Source organism: Aphelocoma coerulescens, chromosome 1A, assembly GCF_041296385.1.
Source record: "Aphelocoma coerulescens isolate FSJ_1873_10779 chromosome 1A, UR_Acoe_1.0, whole genome shotgun sequence".
Classification (NCBI taxonomy): Eukaryota; Metazoa; Chordata; class Aves; order Passeriformes; family Corvidae; genus Aphelocoma; species Aphelocoma coerulescens.
Window position 1 is genome coordinate 28,284,784 of NC_091014.1, and position 17,549 is coordinate 28,302,332.

The following is a 17,549-nucleotide window of genomic DNA, read 5'->3' on the forward strand; positions in this document are numbered from 1 at the left end:
TTCATGAAACAATGGGAATAAGTTGAAAAAAGCTATTTCTAAAGGCAACTTGTACTTACTACAGCAAACTGTGGAAAACTATATGCAACTTTGTGCATGGTTCATTTACACAAGCCATTCAGTGAAGTGCTGCTCTGACATTTCACTGGCATGTAAGATCAGAAGGAGGGAGTGCTGATATAATTAGATATTAAGCCTTTTTAGATGGGGCCATCTGCCCCAAAGTCCTGCTTATGGTTGCAAATTTTCTTTATAGTGACTAAAAATGAGCTGTGCAAGCAAATATAAGACCTACCATGCTATAGTTTTCAGAGGATTTGCACAATTTCCACAAGCTCTGAATGTCTCACCAGGTCAATAATGTAGCTGGCTGGGCATATACTGCCAGAAAGTTTTATTCCTTTTTCTTTCTGTTTTAAATATTAACCACACTGCATGCAGATGCCTTTCATATATTCAGCTTTTCCTTGTTCTTATATTACAAACATTCACCAGAAGACACTTCCCAAGTTAGAAGAAGCAGTTCAAGAATATTTTTGTTTGCCTTTATAAAGCTTTGGCTCTCTAAATGAATTCAGAACTTCCCACATTGCTTACTGACAAATATTATGCATAAGAAACTCATATTATTGTAGGTCACTGAATTAATTTTTAAAATGCCAATTGACATGATTCCCTTAGGGACTTGTAAGTTGCTGCTATATATTATGTTCCCACACAAATGTGGAAATTCAGATTTTTAGAAGGGAAAGCATTTGTAGTACAGAGACAGCTTAACATGAATCAGGTAATGCTTTTCTAACATTTAAGTTCTAATAAATGGAAATAGACAGACTTTCTAGAGATTTTTCCTTGTCATGGCATGCTTAACTCTCAGGAGAATATTGACATTGGTGTCCTTCCTTCTGGCACCAAACTTCACAACCTGACTGTATTTTGCATAACCAAAAATGGGAGTTACAAGTACAAATAATGGATAAAGCTGAGTTCAGTCCATAGTGACACCAAATACTGCAAGTGAAAAAGCCAAAGAAAGACAAGCTATTCAGAGCTATTTGATTGAGTGATTTTTGATTGAAAAATATCTTAGCTATGGTACTAGTATTTGTTACATCTTTCTGATATATAATGTGTGTTCTGTTTTTTTCAAATAGTCAAAAATAGAATGCTGTAGATGAGAGATGGTAATGAACCAATATAACAGTCTTTTCACTTAAATATTACACTACCCAGTAACAGTGCTACACTAAATGGCTTGTTGGCAAGTTTGGTGTTTCCCTTGTGCACTGAAATTTATAAACATGGTAATTTTTATTTTGTAGAATTCTGAAATGTGATATTCAGTATATGCCTGTGAAAGCAGAGTTGCCGCCTTTGGCCCATCCTCCATTACATAAACTCCCTAACATAATCTTGTCAATGTGAAAATTAAAACTTGTTTGGGACTAGTACACATTGACCGGAATTTGCAAATCACTTACTATAAAAATTCTGCAAGTTTCTACAAGCACAGTTGTATGCTAGCATATAACTCTCATCTTTTCAATATCAAGAATTTTTTTTCCCTTTAAGTTTGCTTTTCTGCTTACAGTAGGAGTTTTTCTTCTACTTAAAATAGCAGAGTGATTGTGAACTTCTGAAATTTGTTGAGCCATGACTCCTGAATTGGGAATCCTCACCTTAGTGATAGGAAAAACACTTAAGAAAACACTTAATCTACTTTGAACTTGCTAGAATAAAATACTGGGTAATACAGTATTCACATCTCTTGTATGATGGTATCCTTGAATAAGTAGAATTCTTTCTGGTATTGTCCACTGAGCATGAACAGATATATTAACAGATATATTAATGCATCTTTGATTTAAATGTTACATTTTGTAACAGAGATTATTTAATATTTTAAAATATTTAAATATTTTAAATAACAATTTGATTTCATAGCCTTCATTTCCATGCAAAGTTTTTAATGGCACCACAGCATGCCAAGATACCACAAACTACTTTATGCTGATATTTTGCAAATGGTTTAGATTCTTTTTTTGGGTTACATGACTAATGAAGAGTTAAAAGCTAAAGGCAGCTGAAGGAAGGAGAGGCAGGAGGGAAATACTTTCTTTGTATTGTTAAGAGAGAACAGTGAATTTACATGAGAATTTTATCAGCATTCTTGGTGATATTCCTACTCTGAATGAATTCCCCACAGATGCAATTTTTTTGGACTGACTTCTTTATTCTATCTTTCTTCTTTTGAGATACTAGCTTAAAAGGATGTATCTGCCTTTTATGTCCAGAGAATGAAGCCTTGAGACTTACTTGCCATATATTTCAGACAGCCTGTCTAGCTATTGGAAGTAAAGAGCAATTCTGCAAACAGGTTTGACTTGTACCAGGGTTGAGGTCAAAGCAAAGAATTAGGGAGGGCAGCCACTTCTTTGGCCATCATTTTTACTATAGTTAGACAGATTGGGTTCAAGGCACGGGGGTTTTTTTCCAGCACGTCAGAAAGACAGAATCAGATGATTGCATTAGGATGCATTTGCATGATTCTTAGAAATATTTTTAAATTATTTTTCGTTTTGTGGTTTTCTTCTTTTCTTTTCCCCTTCAGATGGTGCTACTGTAGGAGGTAGCACCATTTCATGGCTTGATTGGTTTTGTTCTTTTTGGAGAAAATGCTGAGGGCTACATTAGGAGGTGTTGAAGACATCTTGTATAATGTTATGAAATCTGAAGCCTGACATTTTAAGCTGTGAGGTTGATCAGCAAAACCTAGAAGAGAGTAATTCTGCTGGATGTAGCCTGGAATTTTATGCATTACTTAGTGCTTCACAAAAAAAAAAATCATGGTTTGCCAATCTAAGTGAAATATGACTCTTTAAGTCAGTGGTGTGTCAGGTAGCTCTTGCACTATTACATGGCACCTGGAGTTCTCAGCCTGGGGCATGGTAGTGACAAGTATTGGGAAATCGCATCTTTATTATGCAAAAGAGGCTGGTGTTTTCTTACTTAAGGTTTCAGCATCATGAGGATGACCTAGGGCTTCTCTCTGTTTTGGTAAATCATAGAAGTTGCAACTTGGTACGTTTTGTCTCTCTTTTTTTTTTGTTACAGGAGTGACACCAAAAGGGGAAGATGACTTCTCTGGGCAAGAACATCAAAATGAAAATGCTAAATAATAAATAATTTTAGAGTGTAGTTAGCATGTGTTATCATGAGCCTAGAAGATAACCAGAGGATTTGGGTCTTGAAGTAACTTTCGATTGTGTATATTATACATGAAGAGAACTATCTGGCATGGCAGGGACTGGAGCAGGGGAGAAGTGGGAGGAGTCTTCTCCCAGTGGTGGAAACATGTGATGAACTGATCACAACCCCCCTCCCTGTCCCCTTGTGCTACTGGGGAGGAGGAGGGAGAGGCAATCAGGAGTGAACACCGGAAGAAGCGAGGGGTGGGGGAAAAATGTGGTTTTAAGTTTTGGCTTTATTTCTCCTTATCCTGCTCTGATATTATTGGTAATAAATTAAATTTATTTTTCCCCAAGTTCAGGTTTTTTTTAACTTGTGACAGTAAGTGGTGAGTGATCTCTCCTTGTCCTTATCCCAACCCATGAACCTTCCCTTCTATTTTTCTCTCCCCCGTCCAGCCAAAGAGGGTAATGATATAGTGGCTTTGGTGGGCAGCTGGTGTTTAGCCAGAGCCAACTCACGACAGGTGTATTATAAGGACTCTGATCAGTAAAACGTTTCATCCTTTTTGAAGAATGTCATACCTGACAGATTGGATTCAAGGCTGTTGTCTGAGTTTTGAAAATTTGTCAGTGGTTGAGTTTACTTTCTTTCCTCTTGTACTTCCCATGCTTCTTTACTTCTATAAATTATTAAAATAATGGTCACAGGCTAAAGGGAGATCTGATTTCTAGATTTGATTACAATCATTAAAACCATAATCCTTCTCTCTTATGCTCCTTAAAACTGACATATATATTGTTAAAATATTCAGTAGCTATTGAAGATAAATTGTTCCAGAAGATCACCTAATTATGCAATTAATTGGGTATTTTCCATTTTTGCTTTGTCACTGTAACAAATAAGAAATGTAGCATTTTGGCCTGCCTTTGTGAAACACCTGCTTTTGTTTATGAAAATTAATATAAAAATAATTTCTTTGCTGGGCTTCACATTTCTGCCTTTGTACTTTGGATGCTGTCCTTTGACTGAGGTATCTTAAAAGTAGCAATTATTGTGCTGATTATAACAGGCTTAATTCCTCTTTTTCTATCTTTCCATACTTATGTTTAAAAAAGGCAGGCAAACATCTGTTTGCAATGGTAATGATGGCAACTCTGCTGTCAATAAGTAGCTGAAGAATGAGTAAGAAATTACATTTCAGTAAACTCAAATTTAGAAAAGGGGGAAAAAAGCTTATTTGAGGAATGGTTCACTCTTATTTTTTGTAACAGGATTCTTATTTAATTCTTTGTCATATAATCCTGTCATAGAATCATACAATGCTTTGGGTTGAAGAGACCTTAAAGATCATGTACTCCAACCCCCCTGTCATGGTTAGGGGACCTTCCATGAGACCACGTTGCTCAGACCCCTCTCCAACCTGACCTTGAACAGGGATGCATCCACAGCGTCTCTGGGCAACCTGTTCAAGTGTTTCACCATCCTCACAGTAAAGAATGTCTTCCTAATATCCAATTGAAACCTCCCCTCTTTCAGTGTAAAACCACTTCCTCTTGTTCACTATTGCCCTTGTAAAATGTCCCTCCCCATCTCTTTTGCAGGCCCCCTTTAGTTACTGGGAGGCTGCTCAAAGGTCTCCCCAGAGCCTTCTCTTCTCCAGGTCGAACAATCACAACTCTCTTAGCCTGTCTTCATCAGAGGGATGCTTCAGCCTTCTGATCATTTTTACAGCTCTCCTATAGACCCTCTTGATCAGCCATGTCTTTCTTGGCTGGGAGCCCCAGAGCTGGATGCAGTGCTTTAGGTGAAGTCTCACCAGAGTGAAGGGTAGAATCAGCTCCCATGACCTGCTGGCCGTGATGCTTTTGATGCAGCCCAGGATACAGTTTTCTTTCTGGGCTGCCAGTGCACATTCCTGGCTATAATTCAGTTTTGAATGCACCACCACCTTCAAGTCCTTCTCTGCCTGGCTGTTCTCCCTCCAGTCATTGCCCAGCCTGTATCCATACTTGGGATTGCCCTAACCTAGGTGCAGGACCTTGCACTTGGCTTTGTTGAATTTCATGAGGTTTGTACATCATTCAGTGAGAGCTCACAAAACTACCTTGGTTGCAACCTGATGAGCAGTTACTCCTTAGCTGCAAACATACATCAGAAACCAAGCGACTAACTTTCCTAATAGTTTATATCATTCTTATATTGTTACCCTCCTTGTGATGTATTTAAAAAGGATTGTATTCATTACATGAGCAACAAACTCTTTTATAGTTTAAAGTAATTTTAATTAGCATTCTACATGATGAGGCAATTTAGCTGACTTTTAAGAAGTTTTTAATGTTTTCTCAGATTTGTCCAATTCCTTACCATTTATAAATTTTAGCCTGAAATTGCTGTTTGGGATATGTTATGTAATTTTTTCGCTAGGGACCGCATCAAAACTCTGCATTTTTCATCAACAGGCTTCCTTAAATCACTTGAACCCCTTGAGTTCTGCTTGAAAGATGAAGCTTTGGGCTTGCTGAGCTGTATTGGTGCCTGCTTTCATTCAGACTTCTAAGCAGATAGGGTTTTGCAGTGTGGCTGTTTCAGGTTTTCTACGTGAAGCATTTCTTCTGGGTGTTGAACAATTGGAGTGGACTCCTTGGCAGCACATCCAATATTTGCTCCCATTTTATTTAAAAAGAAACAGAAGAATGTATACAGAGGCATGTTTTACATGAGGAAAAAGCAATTTGCTAAAATTCTCGCTTTCTTCCCTTTCCCTCTCCCTCTGTATTCAGCCATGATTAAGGAACCATACCTCATTCCTGATATGGTGTAACCATGGCTTAGGTTTTTGAGGAGACTTCTATGTTAAAAGAACTGAGATAATGTCTACAGAGTAGAATGATGCAAGCTAAGGAGGGCAAAATGAGAGATGTGGGTTATATTGTTGAGATGGAAATCAGCAATAATACCAGTTAGAAAACAGCAGCATGAAAAGGTACACAAACCTAAAGACACATACCAGTGAAAGATGGCCCTTTCCAACATGAATGATAGGACTTAAGGGGAAAAGGCTCTCTGTGTCTTGACTGGATGGTGATAATACTAATGCTTAGTTACCTAAAAATTCAAGGCATATTTTGTGGACGTTAGCCAAGAAATAGTTTTACATATCATATTGCTTGTTGAATAAATGTTGTATGTTAATGGTATTCTAAGGTTTATTCTGTTTTCAGTGACTTTTTGCATACAGTTAATGATACTTGAAGAAAGTGACTCAAAGAAGGAGGGCTTCATACCTTGTTAAAGAGTTAAAGCAAGTTTTTCTTCAAAATCTGAAACTCTTTTTTGCAGCCATTATTGTATGTCACCTGAGCTGACTGGGGAGTTTGTCTTCATACAAGCTTTCTATAAATTATTCTGCTGGAGTTTTAAAAATTTAATAAATTAGAGTTGTATTATTTGCCATGCTTTTTTTCTCTGGGTGGTAATTTGCTATCTCTTATTGTGTAATGTATATTGTTCTAGTTTAGTCCCCATCTTGAAAACTACTTTATTAGCCATTTTGTAAGCATTCATCATTAAAGTGAAATTGAGTCATAATATTACTGCACTCTCACAGTAATGTGATCATATTCTTTCTACAGTGGGAGGTGGACATAAATCTGTCAATAGCAAAACTTGCAAAATAAAAACACAAGTCCACACCATTGTATTGATGTGTTTTTTAAGATCTCAGGTCTATCAACCAGCTAGCCTAGATACATTGAATTTGACTTTGCTGTAGCAATGAAGAAATCAATTCTGTAGTTTTGCACATAAGTGTCATAAAAAATCAGATATAGGATGTCATTGTGCTCATTTAGAAAGAATAGATTTAGTATTTACATTGAAGTTGAAAATCTATATAAATGAAAAAAGCAGTTGAAGTAATGAAGAAGATAATTCTGAATGCCACAAAGCCATGTTGTACATGGTCCAGGACAACTGGTTGTACGTGACTCTGCTTCAGTAGGGATGTTGGATCAGATGCCTTCTCGAGGTCCCTTCCAAACAGTCTGATTCTGTGAAAATAAAATGTAGAAGAAACTGAGGTGCCTCCTATCACTACAAATGGTGCATTGATTTACTTTTTTATCATCCTTGCATATGTTTTAGTAAGAATGTGGGAAACTCATACTATGTAACATTGTTAGACTGAAGCAATTCTGGTGGAAGAAAAGAAAAAAGGAGCTTTGTTTGTTTTTTTAAAAAAGCCTTATGAAGTAAGACAGAAACTCTGAGCTTAATTGCCAAGGAAATAAACAAGATGAGGAAGAAACATAGAATTCTTGATGTAAAGAGTAAATTAGATAAAGTTCTGCCAGGAATAAATCAAATATTATTGATTACACCTCAGTGCAAAAAGACTCAGCTGTATCATCTCCCTTTAGTCCAGACCTAATTTTAACTCCTTGCCTTGCTCTTCCATACAAAAGAAGTGCATTGTTGTTAAAGATCAAAACTGATTTCTGACAATAGAGCCTTAAATCTTGCTCTTGTTAATGATAATAGTTCTCCTAAATTAACCTGGAGATTAGAAACAGGGCAGAAATGCATGTTGGTCTCTGCATAGGTTTCTGTCACTACTGATATGTAGTGTCAGTACCTCAGTACTGTATTTCTGTCCTACTGATATGATATGTACTTTCTTACTACTGTCACTACTAATATGGAGCAGGGTGTCTCATAAAGTCATTGTGGCTGTATTTTCATACTGAATTCTCCAAAATATTTTACTTCCTTCTCAATCTTCATTTTCCAGACAAAAACATATATTGCTTTAAAAAAGCGTTTTAATAAAAATGGTGATGCTGACTACACAGCAACAGTTTTCTTTTGTTACAGTTTTTCTTTTGTTTTTCATCTTTAGTCTTAAATGAATTATTGCCAAGAGTTTTCTATAGTTTGAACACAGACTTGAGAGGAGGCAAGAAAAAGCAGTATTTGTGAGTTCAGTAGGCATAGCAGAGCATAAGTTTATTACTGTCTCTTCATGACGTGTTTTCCTCATAAATATCAGGTTTAAGTAAAGCTTTTGTATTTGCTATTTTGCTTTGAACAGATTAGTTTCCTTTTAAAAGGCCTGAATATACCTGTTATGATTTTTATTCTAAGTACATTTGATAAGGACAAAGCTTTTGATGTATGAAAACACAAACAGGTGGCTAAACCAACACTGCAATCTGTTTTCCTTGCATTTACTTCAGAATCAAAGTTTTGGCTTTACAACATGAGTTGCTTCAGTTCTCAAGAAAGTTTACTGTGCTGATACTGGCCCACCACACTATCCAAACCCAAAGAATGATGTTTGTGTACAGGTCTAGAAATGTGTTTTTTTCCAGCACATGCTGCTTTGTATTTCAGTATATTTCTTAGAATACTCCTTAATGTTTTCTGTGAGCTGCACTTCTGATTCTCATTTAAAGAAGAGTATAAACCATAAATGCATAGAATAAGCACTAATATCCATGAGGACTCTTTTGCATCTTAGTAACCATACTTAGCTATGAAGTTTTAAACATATTCAGCTAATATGTTTATTAAATCATTGGCTCAGATTTCTCATAGTTGCATTCTAGGCCAACCTTATAATAATGGAATTTTGTCAGCATACCAGTGCTGGGTCATTGTAGAAGAACAGCAAACCAGCTAAAGGTGCTGTGCAGACACTCTTAGTCTGAATTCTGCTCTGCTGACGGCAAATACCCTTTTTCTGCTTAGTCTGTGTCATTCTGCAAAGGTGATGTAACTGTACTATCAGAAATAATCCTGTTGCCATGCCATGGCTGGGTTATGTCTTATTTAAATGTATCTGTCTAAAAATGAGATTTTTAATAGAGCATAGTCATTTACACTTCCTTTATAATTAACTGGGCAAGCAGGCATCCCAAGAGAGCAGTATATCCCATTTTAAAGGACATCTGATATAGATGGAATGAATTGTCTTCTTTTCGTGCTTGTCTGTTCAGATAAATTGGATAGAGGATCTGGGTGATTAGACTAGACAGACCTATGTTTCAGATTGGTGAAGTTAAGCATGATGAATTTGGTGTGTAGAGTACCATACAAGCAGACAAACTTGCAGTGAATAACTGCAAGTCATTGTGATGGATAATAATTGCACCATGAATAAATTTTTTAAAACAAAATAATGAATTCTGTTATTAGTTGGAAAATAGGAGTGAGCTGTATGTAGGCAGTTGTATGCAAATTCCACAAAGACAGTTACATGTAAAATAGATCAGGCATTTCAGAAAAAAATCATGAAAATGTAAGAATGACATATTAACTTGATGTATTTCATAATAAGGTACACAAGGAAGTAACATTTGAATTCCTGGTGTGTAGTAAGGAAAAAAACAAACATCTCTCCTAGATCCTAGCTTCTAGTCATTTTTAGGACAGTAACTTTAAGTAGGCTTGACTGTTTGTAGGAATAATGTAACTACATAGAATGTAAGTAATTAAATCTAATGAGGGATTATTAGTGGGAGAATAGAATCAGAAATGCTTTAAGCCCTCATTTAATTTTAAAGAGAAGGGATGAAAATTTTAAAGAGAGCAGATGACCTCATCTGGCGATATTACTACAACAGGACTTCGTAGTCTGTTGTGATCAATTTTATTGTCCATTATATCTGCACAGATTTGAACTATATGCTAGTTTACAAACAACTGTAATAGTGTACAGATCATCTGGTTTTGTGTTACCTTTTAATGAATAGGTATTTAATCTGTTTAGTACTAGCTGGTTGGGTAAACAGTGTGGCAAAAATTTCCATTTCATAAGAACATTTTGTTGATACATTGGTTTGAGTTTCATGCAATGGGTCAGGTCTGTTCAATCTGTGGAACATATATAGGACAGATAAGTGAGGGAAAGGAGTAGAGTGAGATGATTTTTTTCTTGCTTTATTTTAAGCTTATATTATTATCATAGAATCATAGGAAGTTTTGGACTGGAAGGGACTTGAATGATTACCTAGTTCCAACCTCACTGCCATAGGCAGGGCCACCTTCTACTAGATCAGGTTCCTCAAAGCCCCATTCAGCGTGACCTTGAATGCTCCTAGGGGTGTTTTTTTTATATTGTCCCCTTTTCCCCACCCCCCAATTTCCTTTTCCAGATATTGATATTTTGCTTCCTTATGTAACAGCTGAGAAGATCAAGAAATGATAGAATACATGCATTTCTGTAAAAGTTGATCCATTAATAATTTTTCAGCATTAATAGTCAGTTTGTTGCTATCTGTATATTCCAAATAAATCCAAATAATATAATAATAAAAATAGGCAAAATGAAACAAGTCTGCAGAGGTTCATTGTGCTGAATCCTAGTTTCTGTCAATATTTTTGTGTTCATTCATCATATTTTGAGCAGTATTCTACTTCTCCTGCAGTATTGATTTCTTTTGCATGCTGGAATGGCTTAATATCTTCATAGAGGCCTATAAGAAGATAAGTTTCTGCCTTGTGTTACTGCTAATGAGTAAGGTGGGATGTTATGCAAGGGAAAGGAGAAGCATATGGACAATAAAAATGGAAGGTGAGAAAGCATAATAAAAAGAGGGGAAAAAAAGAGGAATGGAGCTGTATGAGGATAGAACTTGTATTGATGGTAGAAGGCAATGACTAAACCCTTCCCATTACACAGATTGTTTCTTAGTGATACATAGTGAGTAAGCCAAATGCAGAGTTTCTATTAAAGTTTTCATTGCTTACTGTAATGATTTCTAAGCTGTATGTAGAGAAGACTTGGTAATTAGTACATAAGGCTATACCTTGGTTTTATACAAAGGAATATAAAACAGGTGGGAGGAAAGTATACGTGACTCTCTAGATTTGTTATACACGTATACTTTTCAAAAACCTTACTTGAATGAGAAATGCAAAAGTGGGCTAATAAAAGTTGATGCCCTGGAAATTCTTAGCTTACCCTCTACTCATCAGGAATAGGACACCTCAAATTATGTCATAGAATATTAAGTAATTTTTGTCTGCAGAGTGTCCCTTGCTTAGAAAATTTTTCAGTAACACATCTAGCCTGGGCTTTGAATTTGAGTCGATGAGATCTGTCATACCTTTCATTGTATTTTACTTAGCATACTGTCTTCTTTCATGTTGCACTACTATTTTCTTATACACAGTGGTCTCACTGTGTATATTTAGGGTCAGACAGCCTGCATGTTTTCACTGTTTCCTGCTTCATTTTCTCAGGCAGTTTCAGAAAAAAAAGCATAAAGAGCAGAATACTCTGCAGGTGACATCCATTTTCAGTCTTTATTTGGAGTCTTGAAACTTGTCTGCAGCAATTTTTGTGTTTTGTTTTCGTGATCTGTAATCTTCTTTCTTGAGTTTAAATTTATAAAGCCTTTCCACTCACCTCTCAAGTTCATGTGCTTTGTTGTCTAAGATCTGTATTTCTCTAGCTCATTTATTCATATAGTGTCAGGGGAGGTTTAGGTTGGATATCAGGAAAAGGTTCTTCAGCCAGAGGGCGGTTGGGCACTGGAACAGGCTCCCCAGGGCAGTGGTCACTGCACCAAGCCTGAGAGAGTTCAGGAAGCATTTGGACAGGTATGTGGTATGATTGTTGGGGCTGTCCTGTGCAGGGCCAGGAGCTGGACTTTGATGATCCTTGTGGGTTCCTTTCAACTGAGGATTATTCTATTATTATCAGACTGCAGCTTCCAAACACTTTGATGTTTTCAAAGGTGATGCTTGCCTTTAGGAGTTTCTGCCTCCCTTTTTTGCAAGAGTGTATAAATATCTTTATCTTAGGCCTCATTTAGGAGGGCCTTAGGGATGAGGTCTTGGTCTTGCTCAGATTTTTTAGTCTCTGAACCTTCATTGGAAAATATATACTTTGGGGGATCCTCCTCCCCCCCTCCCCATAATTAGATATTGAGGAAGGGAATTAGCAGTCTCAATTTTATAAAACATTAGCAGTTTCTAGAAAAAGGCTTTAATTAATTTCTAACAACTTAGTTTTTAAATAATATATGGAAGATACAAATTTCTTGCTTCTATGCTTTAGCTTCCCTCTTTTCGGTCTTATTGGATTTTTCCATATTGAGCTATTACAGCAAACTCCTGGGTCAGCTGCTATGTGTTCTGTCTGCCATCTTTCTTTTCAGGAACCCTTTCACAGAAATCTGCTAAGGAAAACTTTTTCAGTTGTCTCTTCCTCTGAGGCCCGCAGAGTCTGTTATTTTATTAGAAAAAGAGCTTGGTGGGGACTATGTGCTTAGTCCAAAATTTGAGCAGAAAGCCCATTGTGTTTCTGCCGTCATTTGCAGGTTGAAAGCTGGACAATGGTGAAGCAATCTGCAACTGTAGCTGTTCTGGTGTGAGGGAGAGTGTTGACTATTATTTCTCAAAGTGCCAGGTCCTGCACTTTGGCCACAACAACCCCCTGCAGTGCTACTGGCTGGGGACAGTGGCTGGACAGTGGCCAGGCAGAAAGGGACTGATTGACGGCAGATTGAACATGAGCCATTGTGTGCACAGGTGGCCAAGAAGGCCAGTGGCATCCTGGCCTGTATCAGCAATAATGTGGCCAGCAGGACTAGGGAAGCAATTCTTCCCCTGTGCTTGGCACACCTCACCTTGAGTGCTGTGTCCAGTTCTGGGCCCCCCAATTTAGGAAGGATGTTGAGATGCTGGAGGGTGTCCAGAGAAGGGCAACAAGGCTGGCGAAGGGTCTGGAAGCAAGCCCTATGAGGAGCAACTGAGGGAGCTGGGGTTGTGTATCCTGGAGAAGAGGAGGCTCAGGGGAGACCTTATTGCTCTCTACAACCACCTGAGAGGAGGCTGTAGCCAGGTGGGGGTCGGCCTCTTCTCCCAGGCAAACAGAGACAGAACAAGAGGACACAGTCTTAAGCTTCACCAGGGGAGGTTTAGTTGGACATAGGAAGAAATTCTTCACAGAGAGTGATTGGGCATTGGAATGGGCTGCCCAGTGAGGTGGTAGAGTCACCATTCCTGGAGGTGTTTAAGGAAAGACTGGATATAGCACTGGGTGCCATAGTCTAGTTGACACGGTGGTGTTAGGTCATAGGTTAGACTTGATGATCTCAAAGGTCTTTTCCAACCTAGTTGATTCTATTATATTACTATGACCTTTGTTTCCTAGAAAATGCCTTCTGTTTCTGTGGAATTAAAATCACTGTAATTATTGACCTTTTCCAGCTGTTGATGATATTCAAGATATTCCCCAGAGCTCACCCATCTTCCTTTTATTGTCCAGGCCTTCATGCTGTATATTGTTGTTCCTATTACTGAGAATCATGGACGGTGAGTGTGGGAGACGCTAGTGCTGGAATATATGCAGATTAGCACCTGGAAGTTTATATGAACCAAACACTTTAAAAGATAATTTTTTCACTTCCTTATTAGTTAAATAGTTTGGCTGTTGGCTTGTCTTTGTTAGAGTGCTATAAACATTGACATCTGCATTAATTTTGACCCTAACTGTCAGCTGTTTAAACTTTTTATTGTCTTCAGGTAACTTTGAGAGAAACTTCCTACAGCCTTCTTGGGAGTTGACCCAGCGCTTTAAATATTGTCAATATTAAACTTTCATATTTGTGCAAGTAAAATTATTGTGTGAAAAGCCTAAAAATAGTTTCCTCAGTCTGAAATAAGACAGAGTTAGCAAAAATAAGGCTAGGAGTTAGCAAAAGAGTTTGCTTATTTTCTTTTAAGAAGTAAATGTATTAACAGAGCAAGACATCTTGGAAGATATTTTTAGAACATAATTTCTCCATGAGAAAGCAAGAATGGGCTTTAGTAACGTGATGCAGGAGATTTCTGAGCTGGATATATGACAAAGATACTACGAGATACATTACAGTCATTTCATACTTTTATATTGGCAACATCATTTTAATGTGACACAAGTTTAAGGTGATAATTGAATTAATGATGCAGGAATGTAGGGGAGAAATGCACATGGTTTTTTTGAAGACTAATTGTAAAAAAGCTTACTTAGGCAAAACAGAGTACAGCAAATAGGTAGAAGTAGCCTACGTTCAAATAAAACCCTCAAATGTGGGTTGTTTTTGTTTGTTTTTTTTTTTAACATAGTCATCTGCTTCACTATAAGACAAATGTCAGCTTCTATAATTGCATGGGTTTGTTTCTTTACACTCTGAATACTTGTTCCTGCAATATTGTTAATTGTATCTGATGCTAAAATAAAATTGTTATGCATGTTGCTTCCGGAACTGGTCTCTAGGCTTCTCTAATTTCCATGGTGAGTTGATTTAATCATTCAGATGAATTCACTGAAGTGGCTGTTATATTGTGACAGTGACAATGAGAGTCAAGAGAACCAATTAAAATTAGAAAAATCAGACTTTTCTGGTGGTAGTCCATCTTTTACATTGTAGGAAATTCTGAGACTAACTTCAAAGAAACCATCAAATATCTTTTAAGGATTTTATCTCAGAGTTATTACTGCTGATGGAATATACTAGAAAATGTAGCTGCAATTTTGTGTGATTGCAAATTTTTTACTTTTTAGAAAAGTCTTTTCTCTGCTGGAAATTGTTTATGGTTTAGGCAAAACCTGGTTGTGTTTTGTAATTAAAGCTTAGAATTCTATTGAGAGATTGATGGTTACATTTGAGTGCTCACTTGGGGGTATCTAGGATGTTGTTTAAAGTCCTATGATGTACAGCAGAGATCTAGTCAAAACCATCAGTAGAGGCTAGAAAGCAAATGGATGCTTACACATTAACAGCTGAAAATGGCTTTCTGAACTCAGAACTGAAGTGTCCTAGTCCTTCTCTCAAAAAATGCCTGTGCCAAACATCATTATTCTTTTGTTGAAAAGTCATGTAGTATGTAATTGAATTTGTGTTTGAGAGAGGATGTTGAACCTTTTACTTGTATTAGAGTATTGCAAAAGTAGCTAACTTAAATGTATTCTGACAGCTTTGTTTCAAGAGGGATTGTTTGAGTTTTCTGTGACACTTCCTCTTTATGCAGCTGTAATCCAAAATGACCAGACAACAAGTTGAAGAGAGAACATCTGTGGTTACTTAATCAAACAACTTTCATTTATATCAATAGAGCTCAAGAGCAACAAAAGGAGTATTACTTCAGAATGTGAAGTGCAAAGGAATGGGAATTATATCAAATGTAAGGCCTGTTGAGTGATCGGGAAAATATGTTTCTAACATCTTTTGTATCTTTGTGTCCTAAACATGGTTCCAGGGTTGACCAGGATTTTTCAGTGGGAGTACTTATAGTAAATTCTTCAATTTTTTTTTTTTTTTTTTTTTTTGCTTTCATATGTTAAGGGTAGAGAAAACTACATAGCCTTCACTTTTCTCACTTTATCTGCAAGGGGTCCATACCATTTTTGAAAGTTACATATTTACAACATCAATAAAACCAGCTTCCTTAATTTGCACTGTTCCTAGTATTTTCTTGGTTTTTTTTTTTCAAAGCTATCTACATCATCTTTTTTTTCAGTTAAAATCCTCTAATATTCATCCACTTACCTTCAAACATCTTTTTATTCACAATCAATTTTTTTTCTGTTTCAAGAATTTTATATATTTATGTAGGATGTGATGAGTGAAGCAGGAACTGCAAGCATGTGATACACTGTCATGCCACACCTATGCAGTAGATCCAGATTTCAGTGTTCAGTAGATTCCAGAAGAGTCAGCTTTGTGCCATGCTACACAGAACACTGCAGTTTCCCAAACATTCCACACTGCAGTTGCAAGAGGCATCCATCCTCCTTGGCTGGCTGCACATGAAACCCCCCCCAGTAAATTACAGTGAACTGGTTAACTGGCAGCCATTTGGAACGTTTTGTTCTGTTTGTGTTCTTTGTTGGTTTTGTTTGTTTTCTGAGAACATTGTAAACCAGAGCAATTCAGGTTTTGGGGAGCTCTACAAATGCTCTGTCACAGTTGGAATGGGATGTTCGAGATAAAAAGATGAAGGCAAAGGGTTGCAGGATGAGGAGAATACTGTCTTCATTTGATGCAGTGCTGGGTGATGTTAGGTTAGGCTGTTCTTGAAATCACAGTACAAGTCAAATGGACTAGATTTTGGCACTTAACATTCATGTATGCAATTGTGTGTGTGTTTGAAGGAGGATTGGTGCTTGGAGAGAATATGGAGTTTCCTGCACACACACGTTTCTGTTTAGGCTTTTCCAACAGAGTAGGAAATTATTTTAATTTTGCAGTGAAATCTTCAGCTTGATATTCTTTTAGGTTCGAATTTTAAGCAAAAGCTCTGCTAGACATTGGCACATATAAGTCTACTGACAAAATGTTTTGGTATAGTTGATACTGGATTTCTTGCTTGAGATTTTTTGATATTGATTACAAGAAATGTAATGGATTATTTTCCAGAAAATATCACTCAGTCTCTTTCTGTGATTAACTTGGATTAGTATTTAATCTTTCTTCTAGAGAATACATTCTGCAGTTTAGACATGCTTCACATGACTCAGTAGCTAAAAATTTCCACTTTGATTTATGTTGCCAGTAAAGTTTTTGAAAGTTTTTTCCTTTAAAAACATCAGCTTACTGTATTTCCCAATTAAAAACCCTTTCTTCTTTGAGTTTTTATGATTTAGGGAGTATTAAATAACAAATGATAAGCTGTAAAATTTTTTTTTTGCCTGCTATTAATAGAGAAATGAAAAGTGCACTAACAAAATGGATGCAGAATTGTTAATGTTTTCGGTACAGTATTAATTTCAGGAAGGTTGGAAACTCTGTCTCTGATATTTTGAACCATACTATCTTATGGATTTTTTCCAGCTGATGTATTTATTTTGCTGTTTTATCATCAATTTATAAGAAAAAATAAATCTTTTGCAATGTATTTCTTGCAATGTAATGTCAAGGTTTCTGCTCTCACTGTACTTTTTACTTTAGACTTACTGAATTTGATAATTTGATTTCTACTTTTTTATCGTGTTGCATTCAGTTTTTGAAACTTCCTTGTCAGAAAACCGCTTTAATTTTTTTTTGGCAATAAATTTTTTTGCCTTGTTGTTTTGTCTTTCATGAAGTTAAAATTTCTCTTTTTTTTTTTTCACATTCACGAACTGAAGACCTGGTACACTTAGCTCACTTCCTCTTGGTTCATCACTAATTACTCTGTCTCATGGCCAGTAACAGTAAGCATAATTTCCTAGTGGCTGTGATGGTTCCTTGGGAAAGAGATGACATTTTACATGCTTTTGTACTGTAGTGGGTAGTACTCATTTTCATTAGGAATACTTCTGCTCTGTGTTTCAACATTACAGGAAAGTAAAAGGTAGAGTGATTAACTTGCTTAAGGATATCTGG

At 36.7% G+C, this 17,549-nt stretch overlaps 1 protein-coding gene across 4 annotated transcripts in view; it reads left to right on the plus strand.

Annotated features, from left to right (window-relative positions):
- The window catches only part of IMMP2L (inner mitochondrial membrane peptidase subunit 2), a 420,331-nt gene that overhangs the window by 38,598 nt on the left and 364,184 nt on the right, over positions 1–17,549 (plus strand). Inside the window, exon 4 of one of the 4 annotated variants that reach the window (XM_069003886.1) lies at positions 3,115–3,514. The exons of the other annotated variants lie outside the window; for them this stretch is intronic. Coding sequence (XP_068859987.1) covers positions 3,115–3,139 — 25 coding nt within the window. The 3' untranslated portion in view covers positions 3,140–3,514. Of the gene's footprint in view, positions 1–3,114; positions 3,515–17,549 lie in introns of those variants that run through there. 4 annotated transcript variants of the gene reach the window in all.